Genomic DNA, 20,865 nt, shown 5'->3' on the forward strand with positions numbered 1-20,865 from the left:
TATTTACCCCATTCCAGACTCATGGAGTTCCAATACAAAAAAAAACATAACATTGTCTATAGACTATCCCGTCAGGATCCCTTCATCTCTGACATTTTTTTAAAGAGACAAGCTCATGCATAGTGAAACCTCCAGTAAATAATTTTCCCACAAACTTTCACTGCTAGAGGAAACCCTAAAAAAAAAAAAAGCTCAGAAAGCCCCAGAATAAATCTTAAACCTAAATAAAAATATAAAACAAATACTGATTCCAGGCTGTCCAATGAAGCTCCAAAAGCTCCCAACGGCTACATTTCCAACACGAATAAGCTGGCCCGAGCCTAGTGCTCAAGATCTGCACCGTGTGGGAAAGTTACTAATGTGCACACACAGGCCGATCAGTTCTTTGGAGCCTTAAATTGGAGTCAAATCATTCTTATATGGTGCAGTGCTTTTCTGCACCATTTAGTGCTACTCTATTTTTGAAAGATAATTAATTACAATGGGGTCTTCGCAGTGCAGGGATTTTGTAATGTCACAAAAAATATTTGCAGTAGGAGTCCCTTGCAATTAAAAAAAAAATCCTTGGGTAGGAATGTGTTCACTAAAACATTAATTACAAAGATGAGTGCCTTCTTATATATATTGGGTTCCAGCATCATTCATGTGGGCAGAGATAATAAAATCTTTATGAGCACCAATGAAGATATGATGGAGCAACGCAACTTCCTCAGTTGCGGCCAAAGGCTTTGGTGGCTAAGCATACCAACAGCACTACAGCAGAACCCAATGCAATCATATCAAAGGTCCATGCTGAAGGTGAGCACTTCCTTTCACATCAGCTAACTACAAAATACAAAGACATTGCTTCAGAAAAGCACTGGCACTACCGGTGAAGCATCAGAATAAACAAGAAGCAATGGCTAATTTGTCACTGTAGTCCAGGATAGAGTTTCGAGCTCAGTCAACGAGTAAGAACACCATGAAGCCAAAAGAGGATTGTGGCAAGTATCACAGATCAGACACATTTACAGGACACATTTCGAAATGACCATATCAGCAAAAAGGTTGCCCGTTAGAAACAGAAGGGCTTAAAAACAGACTGAATGAATTGTAAATATGCATAATTAAATATTAGTAGGTCTTCTTCAACGACTGAACAGAAACAAGAAAATAATACCTCCTGAAGATAGAAAGATCTGCTTTATTATTTAACCCCAAAACCTTACGTCTTTTTTTGTCTTTTTTTTGTTTTATAGATACACAGAGTTTTTAACTCCAATATTTAGAAAACATGTACATATATGGCATTATGTTCGTGCGCAATACTGAAACTCATGGCCGGCAACGTAATGCAAAAAAGCAAAAGCGCAATGGAAAAAACCCACAAAGATAGAAAAGAAAGATGATCAAAATGGAATTTGCTTTAATGTTTCTCTTTTTTTACTCTTATTGAGTCCTTGCAAGCACAGCTCGTCCTGAATTTATTTCCCAAAGTGGCATACAAAAGGGATCCGATTGGTATTGCGTTCACTTGGGAGCCCAAGACTGGCATAGTCTTTAGGGTTGCGATTATCGGGTAGCAAGTGCTCCAGCATTTGGTCGTCTTCTCCTGCCCCTGAGCAGCGTCAACGGGCTGCAAAGGTCTTTCCCCTGTTGAAAGAGGGATAGAAACAGTCAGTTAATGCTTCTAATACTTTTGATGTACAATCTGTAATATTCTCATATCCTTTTGTTCCAAGCCCCAAAATATTGGTTCTTTGATGAACTGTGTGTCTAGTAAACCTGGCATGCTCTTTACTTGGGAAATACCGCACCCAAAATATTTAGGGATCTTAGGAATCAAACCAATAAAGTACGATTAAAGTCAGTGGGAAAAGTGTTGAGACCAGCCTATGCGAGATTCAACAGCAGTTGGTGTGAACTAGTCTTTGAAGAAAGCTTGTATTTTGGGTCAAGATGTATTCTTCTTCCTCCTGCCTTATTTACACTACCCTACACACATATGCCTAGAGTCCTGCTTTGTGGCCAGTGGAACAAAAGGACCCATATTCAGAAACTGCTACTTATACCGCATCCACAGGGGATGATACCTGCTCCTATGCCACAGTGGCACAGGACATCTTGTTTCTAAAACTGCTACTCACTTTTCTGCTGCTGTTTAGGTTTAAATAGCAGCTGCTGATGCTGTCAACGAAGGAGCATGCAGAATCACAAGCTTCCTTTTTTGCTTCTAAACCTTCCTGAGAGTAGCAGCAAACCTCACACCTGGGTGCATGTCCTCATTCCTTTATACCTATCTGCGATCCTCATCTCCTGGCCTTAACTGCACTGTCTGCCTTTAGTTTGCTTAACGATGTGACCAGTCTAGCACCATTGCTGCACTGATGTGTGATGCGGGGAAAAAGCCGGGAAAAGAAGTAATTCCTGTAGAGGAGAAAAGCAAGAAAACAAAGCATATTTTGGCTTAGGGGGGCAATCAAATAAAGGAAATCCAACTTGATTAGCTAGCTTGAGTAAGTAAAAAAGATGAAACATACTTACCTGGAACATAATTTCTCTAAATCTGAGCAGGGCAAATCAGGGACAAGTATGGATTTAACAGTGAATGTGGGTAACTGCACCACAGCACTCGTCATCAATGTGGCCCCATGTTATATAACCACAGGTCCACATTGATGACACAGTAGGCCATAACTAGTACTATCCTTCAAATAAAAACACTATCTAGTGTGCAACAGCAGAAAGCGTAAGCAGATGAATCCAACCGCTATACACTTACAAGGTTATCAAAGAATGAGAAGACGCTAACAAACAGTGCACAAAACACAAGTCCTACCCAAAATGTTTTCATCCAGCATTAAGGAGCTTGTAACACTGAAAGATCAAAGTTGGTAATAAGGGCAGGAAACAAGTATAGGAAACATGAAGCCTTGATATTTATCTTAAGGGTGAAGAATCAGTTTCTTCTTGTAGACCAACCTACTGATCAGCTGCTGGGCTTGTTAGTCTGGTATGATCTCTCTGGAGAATGTCTATGCTTGGCTGTTTTGTATAAGGCATGGGAACTTTAAAGTTTGATTGCGCCTTTATAAGAGGCGGTGCAAAACTACAACTGTGGTGGTGATGTGGTCTGAGTTTTTCATTCCAAATAAGAGGAGCTGCATAGATTTAGGAAATGCATTTGTTGCCTTGGTTTGGAGTAGAACACAGATTCTGCTACAGCAGCCCAGGCAGGATATTGAAGGAATCAAGCAATCCACTGATGAAGATTACCACAGAAAGTGCATGTAGTAGGTTTTTTTAATAACACAATTCACTTGGGTGATGAAGACTACAGTGGCATTAAACAAGATATTGATGAAATGAACGTTCAGCTTAGGTGCTGATGCAGCACCCATGATTACTGATCACTTAAACTGGGAGGAGAAGACTTCCCTGATCCTGTGAGAAAGATTTAGTCAAATTAATCAACCCAGTTAATAATCATCCATCCCCGCCACTAAAAGGTGGCTCTTTCGGTCTCCTCTTACACCTACAAATAATGTGTTAGTAATTGATTGTTTAGATGCTCCGTTGTAGAGACAATAGTAGGTCTGTTGGCATAAACATCATGTAGTAATGAAATACCCTTTATGGCTTATATGTCTGGAGTGTCTTCAGTCTCAGGGCGAGAATATGAGCAGAAAGTGCAGGGAAAGTTGCAGTGTAGCATGCTCACAGTTCAAAGAAAGCTAGTAGAATTGCAAGGCTCACGTGTAGCCCCACTCAGGCACAGCCCTGCTGCTCACGTCACACTCACTATTCCCACCCGGAATCCATCTATATGTGTTAATTTTCTCTCTCTCTCTCTCTCTCTCCAGACCAATGTTGATTGTGAAGACAATAAGTGGGGAGAATGAATAAATGAAGAATAGGTGAAGGCCTAGCTGTACCAGAGTTATTAAGTTAAGACGGATTTCCTGGTATGCCCACATACCTCCTTTTTCCATCTGTGTGAAGATTAACTAAGTATATAACTGCCAGGAAGGAAGACACCAATACACACTCAGCCAAAGCAACTTCTCATCGTAACCTCACTTTATTGTTAACTTTGGCAAAAATGTTCAGCGTGTATCGATTTTTCATCTTCTGGTGGGTTATTCCCAAACGTTTGTGGTAGAGAACAGGGCTCGGAAAAAGGCACATGGAAGATCATTGGCCTCCTCCTGTGCTTTGACAGCCTGCACAATTTAAATCCCATGGCCATTTCTCTGGAAGCTATCTCTGTCACACTTACTTAAAGTTTTCTCTAGTTCCCGCTCTGCTTTTTTCCCTCCCAATCTTGCCCAATATTAGGTGAGTTCATGAAGGCCAAACGGTCACTAACTCTGAGGAGGGAAGGTCTTTGAGAGACAAGAAGCTTTTCACCATGTCACGTAAAGGACGCCTAGGAAGAGATGAACAGATCCTAGGTGAAAATAAACAAGTGGCGTGATGCATGGATATTCTGAGAGTCGTGCCTGATATGCAGGATAGGGGTGAAGTCTGGTTCAATCAGTCTAAGAAGTAGGAATTTTGAACCCGGGTTGATGCAGCTCTCTATCTTCCCATCTATCACCTACAATAATCTAAGCTTTTGCACCGCCTGAAGAATAATCACTTGACCTCCCCCTTGAGACGTGGCAAAGGTGGATGGAATATTGGAGTAGCTCTCGCACTAACTCCACATTCTGACAGTGATCTAAAAAGACTAAGCTGGTGCCCTCGTAGAAAGGGAATCACAAATCAGCTGCTCCAGGTTCTAGGCTTTGCTGTGTCGGAGCAGCAGAAAGGAGTGTTTCATAACCCTTTTTGAAATTAATTTTGGCGAAGATGGGCAAATGATGACCTTCCAAACTAGCCTGGTGTCCTGTGTAGGAGACAGTAGCAGGAAGCAGTCAATTCTGAGATGTGCTGTCTGTAGTCAGTACCAGCCTGTAGTCAGGACCTTTCTATACATCCAGGTTCCACAGGAGATTTCATAGTGGTCAGTGCTTCTGTCTCTTAATGACCTAAGCCAGAACACTTACATGCGGAATTAGCAAGTGTTCTGGCGGCACTTTTATTGAGAGTGAGTTAGTCCTTTGCAAATAGAAAATGGGAGGGAGTTTAAGGACAGCATGTATGGTCTGATCATAATAACACTACTGAAGTGACCATAGAGTTGGGCACCTGGTTCAAATCAGAAATGTTGCCACAGTTCAGGTGAGATGACACTAGATGGTCCTCCCTGAAGTAGCAGACTGTACTGTGACGTGCCTGATTAGGCCAGTTTGCCTATGCAACAACACATGACCAGGATAGGGAGCCTGTGGAAAGTGAAGCCCATTACCCCTTATTCCTTGAAACAAAGTCCTGGGAGTCCAAAATCCATTAGGATCAAAAGTTTTGAGAAAGACAGATGCCAGAGGAGGCAAATCTTGAAGGTTCGTGTAGTGCAATTGTAATCAATCAAATCAAATCAGGATTATTTATTTAGAGCACATATCACCCGGAAGTCTCATGGCGCTTGCGGAATACTCAGGAGCTGGTTTGGACAAGAGTCAGTTAATTGTCAAATTGCCATATTTTTAGCTCCCTGCGAAAACGATTGTGATCAGAGACAATACGTCGATGTAGTGGCAGTTTATTCCAGAAAGCGGGAGCGAGAAATGAAAAAGATCTCCCTCCCTTTCTTAAGGCACACATTTTGAGGGGTGTTAGTAGGGATTTGTTGCTGTATCTTAGAGCCCTGCATGGCTGGTACCATGAGTTTTTTCCCCCTAGTAATCGGGACCATTGTCGTACAGGAACCCAATGAAGAAGTCTCATGTTGGGTGCCGAAGGGGATCCCGTCGGGAAATTCAACAGTAGCCTGGCAGCAGTATTCTGCAGGAGTTGGAGCCTAGTAAGAAGATCTTTATTTATTGAAGACAGCAAAGCGTTTCCGAAGTCCATGCGATTGATAATCAGACCTTGGACTAATGGCTTCCTGGCTTCCATCGGGAGCCATTTAAAAACTTTGCGCAAGTTTCGCATGATGCCAAAACAAGAGCCAATTAGGTAATTAACCTGATCTTTCATTGACATATGGTTGTCTATTTCAAATACCTAAGTTTCAAACTGATTGTCTTGGCACTGGGTCGGGCCGAGGGTTTGAGGCCACCAGTTACTTGACCAGTGTTTATGTGCTTTGCCAAAGAGAACTATCTCAGTTTTTCCTCTGTTTAGTTGTAGGTGATTTAAATTCATCAACCTACCGATATCTATCATGCAATTTATAAAATGTGCCTTCGTATCTGTTGGATCTGGGCCAAGGGTGATCAGAACCAGAGTATCATCGGCATATAACACTACATCAAAGCCATAGGATCTGATCACCTTGGCCAATGGAGTCACGTATAGATTAAAGAGTGTGCGGCTCAAAATAGAGCCCTGAGGCACTCCCATCCTAACTGGCCTATTGCATGAGCCGATATCACCAATCTGAACGGCGGTGACTCGATCCATAAGATAGCTACTGAGCCATTTTTTGGCCTTCCCTCGGACACCGATCTCCCAGAGCCTTAGATCTAAAATGCTGTGGGAGATGGTGTCGAAGGCAGCAGATAGATCTAGCAGGACAAGAATAGTTGGCTGTCCTCTGTCCAATGCTAGCCTGATGTTATCTGTGACCTCTACCAATGCTGTTTCAGTACTATGGGTGGCCCTGAAACCAGACTGTGATGAGTCCAGTAAGCCATGGTCCTCTAGATGAGTGACGAGCTGTCGGTTGACCAATGATTCAAGCATTTTCCCAAAGTAAGGGAGGAGAACCGAGATTTGACGATGGTTAAAAGTTTAGGGTCTGCAGTGGATTTTTTTAGGATGGGCCTGACTCTTGCGGCCTCTCATATCTTTGGGACTACAGATTGTGACAGTGAGCTATTAAATAGGTCAGTGAGATGATCAAGAAGCACTGGCGCAACGGTTGGGAGGAAACACGGTGGTATAGGATCCACAGGTGATCCGGATTTGATTTTTAGCATAACTCCGGCAACATCTTCCGAGTTACACAAAGAGAATTCTTCTGGAATGGGAGGAGATCCCGTGGAAACGATGGAATGATTTCCTGGGATGTTTATATCTTCTTGGAACGGAAAGGAGCTATGAATTGCATTGATTTTGTCATAAAAAAATTTGAAAAAGGAATCTGCCCAGTTCTGTGAAATAGAGACGGCGGCCTGGGCTGGGGGCGACGTACATTATTTTAAGATTTTACAAAGCTCCAATATTGGAGTTTGCTGCCTTTTCAATCTGGTTTAGGAGAAACAATTTTTTAGCTTGTCTGATTTTCCCCAGATAGCTACGGTGGATATTTCTGTATTTTTCGCGGTCAGTCGAACAACACAACCACCACCACCACTAATGAGCACCTTCTAGTTATTGAGACCTGCAAGAAACAAATACATCAAAACATGCTTAAGTAGCAGCTTGGGTGCCAGCAGAAGAAGCTGAATGGCAACAGAGCTTGGAGAAATGTCTCCGAGTTCAGCGTATTAACCCTGCAGTCATTCCTGACTGGAAATTTTCTCTACCTCGTTACAGGTGCTATTCTCAATAATGGTGGAACGAGAAGCCATATTGAACGTGCTGGCAGAATTCAGAGCCTCAAAAAAGGCACAGGTAAGAGTATAGTAATACAAATGCACATTGGGAAGAACCTACTGTCTGCAGTGAATTATAACTAAAACAGTTTCCAAACAAGGCAAAACAAAAAGCGAAACCCTGGTATGTTTTTCCTGATTGCGAAGTAAGCAGATAACCACTGGTGTGCAGAAATGTCAAAACAAGCATTTGCAATGCAATAGGTCTCGCATTAGGAAAGTTTGAGCTATTGGTCTTGTAAATGACATTTTTTTATTTATGTGTTGGTTTTGAAAATAGCTAAATTAATAGCTTTGTCATTTACAATGCCAATAGTTATAACTTTCGCAAATGCAACACCTATAACCTGGGGTTGCGCTGAGTGATGCTGTGGTGGTGCTGAGTGGTGCTGTGGTGGTGCTGAGTGATGCTGAGTGATGCTGTGGTGGTGCTGAGTGATGCTGTGGTGGTGCTGAGTGATTCTGTGGTGGTGCTGAGTGTTGCTGTGGTGGTGCTGGTGCTGAGTGATGCTGTGGTGGTGCTGAGTGATGCTGTGGTGGTGCGGAGTGATGCTGTGGTGGTGCGGAGTGATGCTGTGGTGGTGCGGAGTGATGCTGTGGTGGTGCGGAGTGATGCTGTGGTGGTGCGGAGTGATGCTGTGGTGGTGCGGAGTGATGCTGTGGTGGTGCGGAGTGATGCTGTGGTGGTGCGGAGTGATGCTGTGGTGGTGCGGAGTGATGCTGTGGTGGTGCGGAGTGATGCTGTGGTGGTGCAGAGTGGTGGTGCTGAGTGATAATGTGGTGGCGCTGAGTGATGATGGGGTGGCGCTGAGTGATGATGGGGTGGCGCTGAGTGATGATGGGGTGGCGCTGAGTGATGATGGGGTGGCGCTGAGTGATGATGGGGTGGCGCTGAGTGATGATGGGGTGGCGCTGAGTGATGATGGGGTGGCGCTGAGTGATGATGGGGTGGCGCTGAGTGATGATGGGGTGGCGCTGAGTGATGATGGGGTGGCGCTGAGTGATGATGGGGTGGCGCTGAGTGATGATGGGGTGGCGCTGAGTGATGATGGGGTGGCGCTGAGTGATGATGGGGTGGCGCTGAGTGATGATGGGGTGGCGCTGAGTGATAATGTGGTGGTGCTGAGTGGTGCTGTGGTGGTGCTGAGTAATAATGTGGTGGTGCTGAGTGATGCTGTGGTGGTGCTGAATGATAATGTGGTGGTGCTGAGTTATAATGTGGTGGTGCGGAGTGTTAATGTGGTGGTGCTGTGGTGGTGCTGAGTGATGATGTGGTGATGCAGAGGGCAGAAAGGCACAAAAAACGAGTCTAACAGAGGGCAGAAGGGCACAAAAAACGAGTCTAATGGGGCAGAAAGGCACAAATGCAATAGGTCTCGCATTTGTAAGAGTAGGAGCTATTTGCGTTGTAAATTACAATGTATTTTACCCTATGTGTTTTAGCTAGGAGTGGAGTAGAATTGTGTGGGTTGAATTGCTATGGTTACTTGTGGAATTGTGAGGTGTGGAGTGGACGAGTGTAAAAATTTATGACAAAAATTATTTTTATGAAAGCATTCCAGATGCACAGAACATGCAAACAACACAAACTGCAAATGGCAGACAAAGTGACTCTCTGAAGACACTAGGAGCCTAGCAGGGAGGTGTTAAAGTGGGGGCTAGTTATGAGCAGCAACACTGCATTATTGACATCTGCTTTCTTGAGCTGGGCTCAGAGTGTGATTGTCACTTAGTGTTTTAATTGGGCATAAAAAAAGAAGGTAAACAGAAAGAGAAGAATGCTTATTTTTAATGTATAAACTCCTTTTATGTGTGAGGCCGAACAGGCACTGATTTTCTACTGCCCTAGAGAAAAAAAGTAAAGAACCAACACAAGGGAGATATGTTGGGGAAATTAAAGCAGGACAGTGGGCGGAGTAGTGTGGTAGGGGGTAGGAAAGCAATTAGAACAGCTGGGAGGCCGGGGTGGCGGAGGAAGGGAACCAACACAAGAGATGAAGCAGCAATGGCGTGGCTGAATTAGGGACTGCAGAAACTTGCAGAAAGTTAATAAACATGCCTGGTGAAATAAGGAGTGCAGTGCTAGACGGTGCACAGAGGCAGCATGTGCTATGCTCCGTGAACAGCCGGCTGCTTCAACGAGTGCCGACTGAAGAAAAGTGGCAGAAGATGAAGCAGTCTGTCTGGCCAGCAGGCAGGCACTGTGCACGGAGGGATGTGGAACATGTGCCGCCTCCGGAAACAAGATGGTTGCAACACTGGAGTAGATTTAAAGGAAATAAAAAGTTTTCCAAACAGTCCAGTAACTCTGAAAGGTTTAAAACATAAGGAAGAGTCAGTGAAAAGAAAATTCATGAGTGGAGGGGTGGAAGACTAAATACTGTGGTAGGCGATTCGTTTTCTCCTTAATTGCAGCGTTGTATTTCCATCATGTCCAGCCAATGACCTCTTGGTTAACTTTGCGTCCTTAAGCAGACCAGCCCTGAAATGGCAGTACTCGTTGATGGCAAGTCTATGTGTCTGCTCGCCGTTTGTTTGCACGCTGCCCCATGAGTTAAAGAGCACTTATCTAAAAGGACAGCTTTGCTCAAGTCCCTCGTTGTCTTTTCACCATGTCACGAGGACGACACTGAGTGCCAGTTCTGGTGACACCAACAAGTTGATTAAGGAAGAATGTGAAAGCATTTCTTCGCGGCTCTGGCAGTTATCATGCTAAAGTTCACGCACTTCAATATTTATTTACCATTAGTGACAGCAATGTGTATTCACACTACTCTTTTGAAAATAGAAATGCTACAGCTGCGAAGCCCGAATGGAAATGCTTTTACACACGCTGCTTTTTAAAACTATAAATGCCGCTGAGGAGCTCGTACCTTGTGTAGGAGGGGTGTAGGGAGTCGGGGAGGGTCGGGCAGACCTGGGAATGTAGGACGAACAAGGAAGCGCTGACACTTGATTAAGAAAGGCTCCGTTTGTGCTCTGAGGGTGGGGAGGGCTGGTAATGAGAAGCAGGAGGGGGAAGCTATATTATAGTGCCGAAGCGGAGGTCAGCATTCACTGTCGTTCTCTTCGGTCCCTACCGTATTGATGCGGACTACGGACTCCCAATGCCTATTAAAACAAGCGTGTGTAACCGAGAAAAACGAAATAAGTCGAATACTGGTGTGGGTTATTAAAATGCCCAGTAGCCGAAACTAATGTACACAGTCAACAAAACGATCTGTTCGGGTATATCAGAATGCTAATAGTGAGTTTGTTAAACACACACAAGCAGACTGAGACGAGGCTGGTAGCATGCTGTGATAAAACGCAGTGGACGAACCATGGCGTGTGATGTATGGACCGTGGGTGTGGTTAAATACGGAACTTCTGTGCATAGCTTCAAAGATTTAAAAGGTACAGACGTGATTTGTGCTCAAAAAGCGTGTTCAATAAACACGAGAGAGTGAAAACAAAAACAAGCTCTAAGTTGGTGTGTGCTGGGACGGGCAGTGTCAGAACTTGTTGCCTCGGGGAAAAATACAAGTTCTCCCTGTAAATAAAGAAAGAGGAGGTGAGAAAGGAGGGTCCGGCTGGGAGCTGGGAAAGAGGCTGAAAGGGAGGGGAGAATGCACGGAGCGCATTCCAATGAAGTCTGGTGTGAGGCGTGGGGGGCGGGGGAGGGGAGCAGGCATATGGTGGCGGATCCCTTTGAAGCACGGCCTCGCGGCCGTGAAAGAAGTAAACAGCAGGGATGTAATTAGGGGGGAGGAGAAGTCGTGCTGGGGTGAATGCCTGAGGCCAAGCTGCCCGTGGGAGGGAGGCTGATGGCTGTGATAGAAGCGCGTTTACGAGCACTTCTACAAATCCGCATCGTGAACTCAGCTTTTTGGTTTGACTGCAATTGGTCTCTCTGCGAGACCTAAATAGGATGGCAGATTGGACCAAGAGCTTTGTTGCTCCATACCGCAAAAGCAACCTAAAGCATGCCATTACTTATCCCCAAATTCCTGTGAAAGGTCGAACACAATGAACAATCACATGCATTTTGACTTCATTTGTTGTTTTATATTCAGGACTACCAAATTCAGTTGGTGAGACAAAACTTTGTTAATGAAAACCTGCACAATAATTTTGCAATAGAAGCAGTTCATATTCACTAATAGTACAGCCGAAGGATATTTTTATAGTACATGCTCTAATCAAATTCTATTTGGAGCCTAGAAACAATGCTTGGGATGATAAATCATAATACAGTATAAAGAGATACAATGCTGGATGCAAACTATTACTAGTAACAATAGTTTTGCATCTTGTAGAAGGTGAAAATTAACATGTTTAGAATGCCTAAAAGTCTAGTGCTTATGGAAATTATCAGTTCTGTTCTCCTAAATTAAGTTAGCATTTGGAATGTATACAATACGATTTAGCATTGGATGTCGATCTTGGCATTGATAATAAACTGTAATTTTTTGTTTAAGGGCAATGTTTGTCCTTGATGTCTCCGTGGAGAACATTCGAGGTTTAGTTCTTCCATCTATTAATGTAAAAAAAAAGAAAAAAAAAAAGAAGATTTCTATCCTCACCCCCAATTACAACAAATTCAATCAGAAGCCAAAGACTGCATAGTTAACATCTTTTTATGTTTATATTGTTTGCTAATAAATCCATCCATGCGGAGTTGATTTAAATGCCTTCTATTCTACAGTCTCTGATGCATCAACGTATTTAATCTTCTCAGCAAACAACAAATAACTGTAATGTGGTGACTATGTATTGGATTTTGAAAGACTCCTCCAAAGTGTGCCCTTTTATTGTCCCATTCTAAAAAACTGTACGGTGGCTCAATGTATTTGACCAACTATACATTTTATAAAACGCGCCATTATTCTTGCGCCCATGTTTTACTGCTTTCTATATACAAGTGAACTAGAGCGGAGCATCCAAAGCCATACAGTGCAGGATCTTGAATTGTCTTGAAGTGGCATTATTTTTGCCCTGTGCCCATTGGTACTTACGTTATAGTTTTCATCTCCTTCTTCTCAGCATCTGGACGAGCGCGGTTCAACACCTTCAGGAAGTCGGATGTCTTTGCCCTCATCCGTGTATGAATATAAGCCTGAATTTCAATACATACAAAATTCAGCATTACGAGTGTACTCGAACAACTGTTAATGTTGAAAAGCAAACTTCAATAGGGCATCTCCATAGTAATGCAACAGAGGGATACGCAATAGGAGGTATATCTGACTCAACCTGCATATGTACTTGTTACACTTGATTGTTGTACTAATCATTATGTCTCTTTAAGAGCTCTCTTATCATCTGAATGTATTTTGTATCAGTATTGTTCTAAATCTATATGTTGTGGCACTTGGGAATGGTCTGCATAGACTGAAGGCATTTCATGTGCTGTTGCTACAATAAATCTTTTTGAAATCTCCTTGGAGTGCATGGATATACTATAGTTCTATTAAATCACTGCCTTCGTTCTTTAGCTGTTAGGGGAGGGCAAGCCATTGAAAGTTCGAACCGGGTGCCTCTTGTACCCTTGAGCCTAAAACAAGCTGAGTTTCCGATCGCTGCTGCCCGATATTCATGCTCTAACCCTTTATATCAAGTATTCAATAAAAACCCTGGATGTAAAATAGGAGAGGGAAAGAGATACAGATCAAGTAGTTGAATAGCACAATGTAAATTGGGAAAGCCTTGGGATATTTCCTGGTGCCCTAGATTGAAAAAACATGTGTGATCTTAGACAAATATTTTATTTCACCAAGCTTCCTCTGGGAACTCACATATTTCAAAGCGCTCTCAGATGCAACAAGGACAAGAATTGGCATAGCCATAGGTCTCGCCTTTGGGACCTTATAAGTGTTTAACCATGTAACAGTTAATGTTGTTGCACCAAGGATATTGTGCTGCATAACTAACACTTACACTGGGCACAGGATAACTGTACTATTGTTGCAGTTTAAGATTACTAGCACGTGAGCCCCAAAGAATGAAAAATAGAGGATGACTAGCCAAAAGCTTACTTTGAATAGTCATGTAATTTATATAGCACAATGTTCACCAAAATTTAGGTTTCCGGCCAAATCGCTAAATTAACCATCAGTATGAAATTTGCTTTGCACCATATGTTGAGCTATAAAGGTAACAAACCTTAGCAATCGGTCTGCCATTCATTTGAGTCCTGACTGATACATTATATCAGCCTTCTCCACTAGACAAAAAAAATAGCTTTTATGTATACAATGTATCTAAAAGACAAATAATGTAATGCATTGAAATGCAAACACTTCATGGGAGACAGAATGATGCTTCAAACTTTATAATAGGGTCTTGGAATGGACAGAGGAAAGCGGGGTATTGGATCCCTGCCAGAAGGGATTTAGAAGTAAGGTTGGTATGGTCGAGCAGTGTTTGAATCTCAAATTAGTAATTGGTAAATACAATATTGCCCGATCCTCACCGATCTACCTAGCTTTCATGAACTTATCGTCGCATTTGATTTAGATAACCGGGCGAAACTCTGGACCATTCGCTTGGACTACGGATTAGACAAACCCCTGGTACACTTCCTAGCATTTTTACACACCGACCTTAATGCACAAGTAAGGATTGGACAGGGGGGGGGGAACCTCGGGCGCGATTAAGGTGGGACGAGGCGTTAGACAGGGGTACGTTTTAGCACCCCTGCTTTTTATTATTTACATTAATGGGCTGAGTAACTCCCTAAGACAGGCAACCCCAGATGTACCAAGAATCAAAGGGAAATCACTTCCAGCATTACTTTACGCAGATGATGCGGTCCTTATGGGCCGCACCCCTAACTCCCTGCGTATCCTGGTGAAAACCTTAATTGAATAGATGGATGACCTGGACCTACGCGTGAATTTAAAAAAAATCTTTTATTAGGTCGTGTGAGCCAGGGCAGCGACAGCTCAATTCCATTTCAGTGGGGGGTAACAGATTACACTCTACCAGCTCATTCCCATATTTAGGGATGGTCTTTGCTGCGAACAACTCGTGGACTGGCATTTGGCCCACTCCACGAGCAAGTTCTCAAAGGCCATCAATTCAATCCTCAGTTTACCACGCCCGAGGAAAATAGGTGCCACTAAGGCCATTTAAAGAAAATTTAAGTTGCAATGTGCCCGAGTAGTTAGATATGGGGCCTTGCAAAAAACTATTGCATCCAATTAGAAGAAAATCGATTTTTCAGGAAAATCTTGGGTGCACCGTTTTCTACCTCTGAGTATATCTGCTACAGGGAACTTAATGTGCATTTTATTTGTGACTTTATTGGGACAAGACCGGCGACATTTTGGCCATCCATTTGGATAAATAATTCAGCCACCCTGACGCAAGAAATTATAAGCTACTGTCTCAGATGTGATAAAGGTATTGAGATTTCCTGGTTGTCAGGAGTCTATAAAAGTTTACGTAGCGTGGGCAAAGGCCATATCTTCTTGGACACCACCAGAATTGTGCCTAGTGATAAGAGGGAGCTACAACTTGCACTATATGCACTTTGCAATTTGGAGAGGCCAAAGGCGGCACTTAGAAAAACAACTGTGTTAGCATATAGGAGTAAGGAAATGTTTAGATATCCCTTACCTCTCTACCTTACTTTACTAATGACTAACTGGGAAAGATCGCTTTTGTTTCGCCTAAGGGCTGGAAACGTAAGAGTTTTGTTATGTTTTCCCTTGGGTTATTGTCATAAAATGCACTGTAAACCCTGTCCCTGTGATGGAGTGAGCACACAAAATGACTTGCACTTTTTCTTCTTTTGCAAATTTTATTTAAAATATGTTAAATGGTTTTTAACTCCATACTTTAGAAAATACAGATCCCTCTCCTTGGGAGAATCATATTTGTTGTGGCTCTCTTTGGATACTGAAGAACTAGTCTTCCGCACTAGCACTTTCTTGAAACTTATCATCCGCACCCGTAAAATGATGGAAAACCCATGAACTGTTAGTTTGTCTTAATTGCCACAATGATCTGTTGTAAATTCTGGAAATTTGCGTAAAGTTTTTAAATGGTTGTATTTCATGATACTCTGTCACGTTGCGACTTTTATGAATTTTTTTAATTCGAAAAAGAATCTTGACTTGACTTGATGCTTCAAACAACCAGTAGCATGAGGTGAAAAACAGTTACTATACTGGGTGGAGCCAGAGCTAATTCTATGTATATTTTAAAGTTTAGTCACAAGTCAGACCTCGTAAGTAAAGTGAAAGACAGAAGGTAAGTTCTGTTTAGCAGCAGGTGGCTCATATAAAGGGCAGGCTGGATGGTTTAATATATCAGTCTGAAGCTCAATTCCTCTCTACTTTTTTTTAATGAAACGTTGTCTGTGTTGTATTCATACACAGGCCGTCAAGCTCTGGCACTTGCTAAAAGCCAGCATGAGAAGTACCCAGAAGCTTATGCACTTCCCAAGACAGTCGAAAACACGGCTGCTTCCTAGATCACTGCACCACCCCCACAACCTGGCAACAGAGCCCAGAAAACAGTTGCACCCCCACCGCAATCCCCAGCCTAAATCTAGACATTGAAAACAACTCAACCTGTGGCCTCTCAGAGCTGACAGTTACATGAAGTTTGCAGAGGTCATTGTCACCAGGATGGTAGGAAGTGGGTGGGAAGTCATGCATGGCTTGCCGGGTACAAGTGGTCAGGAAAGAGATTGAAACTAGGCCTATTACTGCCCACTAATACATACGAGAGAGATGGGCTGCAGACGTCAATCTTTCGTCTTGGCCCTTAACTTGGGTGAAGCTATTGCAACTATCTAGTGTGAAACTCTGGTAAGAAATCAGAAAGGACAACAGGGATTCAAGACAATGCTCTCACTAGAAAGAGAAGTAGACGTAGCATTTCCAAGCAGGCTTCCATGAGGCAATGCAGCTTGTAGCTGATCTGTAGACCTTTTGATTTTACGAAAATTATATATAGTAATCCACGAGCGAAGATGGTCATGCTCTGCTGAGCTCCGCAGTCAGAGGGGACGAATCCGGCTATCCAACCCAAAACCTGACAGAACTCCGATAAACTAAAACCGGCAGAGAGATCCCCAAGATGCAGTGGCCTGAAGGAACCAGATATACTTGAATGTGATCAGCATCTTGTTAGTGAACGGCGGAGTCCAGAAGATCCATGCGTCATGAGGCCTTGCCCTGATAAGTGAGTTGGAGCGCTCACAGCAGAGAAGCATCCAAGTGTCAGAGTGCCACAGCCTGAAGACTCGAACCGAGAGTGGGGACAATCCGAACACGCCTCGCAAGTTACAGGGCCCGGTGCCTCAGTTCTGCAGATAGCGACTCACCGCGAACCTAGAGTGGCGTGGAACGTCAAGCTGCCCGGGGCTGTCTTGAGAAGTATCCCGCGCTCAGCAGAAAATAGAGTAGAGAACATAAAAGACAACCACACGGAAGCAGGGGGAGGGGAGACAGGAGGGGGCCTGCGCGATTCTCTTGCAGGAGCGAGCAGCAAGGCGCGATAATTGATAACATATGGTGCCAGCTGCTCACTCCCGCAAGGAAATCGTCAAACGTGCACGCGTTGCCATTGAAGGCAATGTAACGAGTGCCCGTTTTTGGGCAAAAAAGGGAACCCCATGGCTAAAGGTCTTTTTCCTATGCAGCGCATTCGTACTGCGTAGGCAAGACCTTAAAAGGAAGTATAGTAAAATAAAATGTTGCCCAAGTTTTCTTTGCCTATGATGGGTATCTCTTTTCCTCTCCTCATCAAGGTTTGTTATTTAATACTTGCTACACAAGCCCCTGTCTTGGGTCTGATATAAACAGACTATAACGTTGCTCTGTATAGGAATCTAGGCCACATTAAGGGTTCACATGACAACGGACTTGCCTCTTAATTCACTATTGACATTGTTGTCAAGGCGGGGCGTGGAAGCATGAATATTTAAGTTGAAGTTAAAAAAAAGTCCTGATTAATAAATGCCTCCCAAAGCAGAGATATAAATTGATGTACTAAATTTAAACGCTTCTGCATGTTAGAGAAATGCACTTTGAATTTTCAAGAGTTTATGTTTATATGGTGTTTGCTGCTCAATTTATGAGCAAGACATTCTTTTTAGAGCCCAGACAGGCTCTTGGCTCGACTGTGCTAATTTGTTTGCTCTCATATTTACAATCATCAGAATCATACTTTCTATTAACCCCTTGCATGCTTATGACAGAACGGTTCCGTCATCAGCGACGGCTGAGCTGTGCTGATGACGGAACCGTTCCGTCATGACTCCGCCCGCGCAAGGCGGAGTCAGCATGGGCGGGGAATTCCCGCCGCACGCAAGGGGTTAAAATTGGAGCCCAAGTGCTCTCTTGTCCATTCACCCTCTCAATTCCTGACCATTATTTATGATTTAATAACGCACAAAAACTCAGACCTAGTCTTTTTTACCTGGCTGCGCTTTCCAAAGCACATTTGAAATTACTTTGTAAGGTTCTTTTCGGTCAACTAACCTAGAACTCTCGATTTGTATAGGTAATTCTAGGTAAGCCACGTTATCTCTGTATGTAGGAGACATAAAACAGAGTGATTAGTTCCTTTATATCGACACCAGAAATGTGGTGAGAGGGAACTGCCCGGAGCAGATTAAGTGCTTTGAATGTAGTGATGGTGTGTTAGCGTAAATCTTTCGAAACCTCATTGTGATGTATGTGCTTTCTAACAATTTAATTTAAAACTGACCACACATAACACATAGGATACCTCCACGATTCTTTTATAATTATAACTCAGTACTTTCCATTAACAAACACTTCCAAGTTGTTTTCCTCAAATTTGCCTACTATTGTACATTTTTGGATTTATGAATGAAAGGATTCTTATATTGCGCAAACTTTGCCCAATGGGCGTCAAGGCGCCTACAACAAATTAACAGCTCTTCCCTACAAGTAACATTCAATCATTGAAAAGCCCTCCTAAAGAACCAAGATTTAAGTTCTTTTTTGAACAGATCAATTGAGGGTAGCGTTGTTATCTCAATTGGGATGGAGTTCCAAAGCTGGGGGGCAACAACTGAGAAGGCCCTGGCTCCCCATCTAGATAGCCTAAAGCGGGGCACAACAAGTTGAAAGAGTCCAGCGGACCGGAGACCTCTAGTTGGAACATACCGAATGAGTAAAGAACTGATCGCATTTGAAGATCCCTCTGTTAAAGCTCTATAGGCCAAACAGAGAATTTTAAAAGAAATTCTATGCTGAACCGGAACCCAATGGAGGTCTTTCCTAGCCTTGGTGGCAGAAGATGACTTAGGAAGAGCTAGAACAAAGCGTGCTGCAGCATTCTGCACAATTTGCAGTCTGTGTATAAGGCTCTTATTGGCCTCCATATACAGGGAGTTACAGTAATCTAACCTGGAGCCAACAAGAGCGACTGCAACCTGTTTGCGCGCCTGGGGGGATAAATATCCACGGATTCTATTGAGAATCCTAATCACACCCCAGCAAGTGGCCACGGTCCTGTTGACTTATAGGGACAGAGAGAGTGAGGTGTCGAATATCACACCAAGATTTCTGGCTGATTGAGATGGAGTGGGGCAGATGCCCAGAGAAGAAGGCCACCACTCACTCGACCAGGCATCTTGGTCTTTTCCAAAGACCAGTACCTCTGTCTTTTCGCCGTTTAGCTTGAGGGAATTTATAGTCATCCAGTCTGCCACATACTGCATGCATACCCTGAAGCTGGAGGCGGATGTCGAGACAGAGGAATGTGCCAGGGACACCAGAATATGGGTGTCATCGGCGTAGGACACCACCTCCATCCCCTGCGATCGTACTAGTCTAGCAAGGGGGGGCCACGTATATGTTATGAAACAAACACTTTACTAAATTGACAGTTGGACTAAATGAATACAGAAAACAGCCTAAATACAACAAGAAAGAAGGAAATAAATTAAAAAATAAATACTGGAGATGAATGTGCAAAATAAACAATCCGATGACTGATAACTATTAACTGATCTTGGCAAAACACTAAGCACCTACTTCTAGGCAAGATACTCAAAATATTTTTGGGAAAAGACACCCTAAATTAAGCTCAGTCTCAGTAATACAATATGGCAACACAGAAATAGAAATATTAATACCACTTAACATTGCCACATCATTTCAAGACGTTATCTAGCTTGGACTTTCATTTTATATTCGAATATGTGTTGGGAGTTGCTGTCTGGTTTGCTTCCGTTGAGCCAATTAGCATGACAAACCTTTGCACAATAGAAAAGTCAAGCACTGGAAACATTTTTCCCTAATGGCCTGGGTAAAGTGGAAACCCTACCACATATTCAACACATGACCCAAACATAGCTACGACTTACAGGGACACCTCTATAGAAACAGAGCACACAATTACCCTGTCTTCTGTCTAGAAACTAATGCATAAACATAAATTTGCCGAGGTGTGAAAGTGCTTTTTTCTGCAAGTAGCACACTACTCAGGAACCCATTAAGGATTAGTGGTGAATTAGTATAGTTTTATTCATTTATTTATAAAGTTTTATATAGCGCGAACAAGATCCTGAGGGATATCAGAGTGCTTTCCAAAGGAAGGACATAAAACCAGTATTGACCACAAGTAAGAATATTCAATGCATCGCATTTCTAGTTGTTGCATTGCTTTTTCAGCTCCCAACAGCCAGAACAACCTCCAGAGGCCCAGAACAGCTACCGGCACCTCTTGGCAGGTCAGAACTCCCAGCAAGGAATTTCAGGGGAGCTGGTGGGAAATATGAAAGAAATTTGAGTGGTGGATATGTTAGTCTGTTATTTGGATTGAAATGGACTAGTGACCGTACCACTTTGGATTGAGAAGAATAGTGGAGGGAAAGAAGAGAGAAAAGACTTGCATGTACATAGCGCTTACTACCCCAGATGAGGTGTTGAAGCGCTTTTCGGTGAGCAGCACGGTACTCCAGAACCCAAACAGGATAATTAGCATAAGAAAATATACAAATAATTTACGTTGAGGACAAGTAAGTCTGCTATTTGGATTAAAAAGGAATAGTGGAGGGATAAAAGAGGGAAGGGTCTACAAATACATTTTTCTGGGGAGCTTATAGCTGTAGGAGGGGGTTTGGGATGAGTAAAGTGGAGGGGAGTCAATATAGGGAAATATGCAATTTATTTAAGTGGTGGACATGTTAGTCCGTTATTTGGATTGAAATGGAATAGTGACCGTATCACTCATCTGTCTTTGTATTCCACGTGAAGCAGGCAGGTTG

The 20,865-nt window shown here is 43.1% G+C and overlaps 1 protein-coding gene across 1 annotated transcript in view; it reads right to left on the minus strand.

The window, feature by feature from the left end:
* Window positions 1–1,163: 1,163 nt before the first annotated feature.
* ARPC2 (actin related protein 2/3 complex subunit 2) overlaps window positions 1,164–20,865 on the minus strand; it is a 138,509-nt gene continuing 118,807 nt past the window's right edge. The window contains exons 9-10 of the mRNA XM_086954477.1: window positions 12,623–12,723; window positions 1,164–1,632 (exon numbers count right to left, since the gene is read on the minus strand). Of these exons, the coding sequence (XP_086810603.1) occupies window positions 1,608–1,632; window positions 12,623–12,723 (126 nt within the window). The 3' untranslated portion in view covers window positions 1,164–1,607. The remainder of the gene's footprint in view (window positions 1,633–12,622; window positions 12,724–20,865) is intronic.

Source organism: Lissotriton vulgaris, chromosome 2_1, assembly GCF_964263255.1.
Source record: "Lissotriton vulgaris chromosome 2_1, aLisVul1.2, whole genome shotgun sequence".
Taxonomy (NCBI): Eukaryota; Metazoa; Chordata; class Amphibia; order Caudata; family Salamandridae; genus Lissotriton; species Lissotriton vulgaris.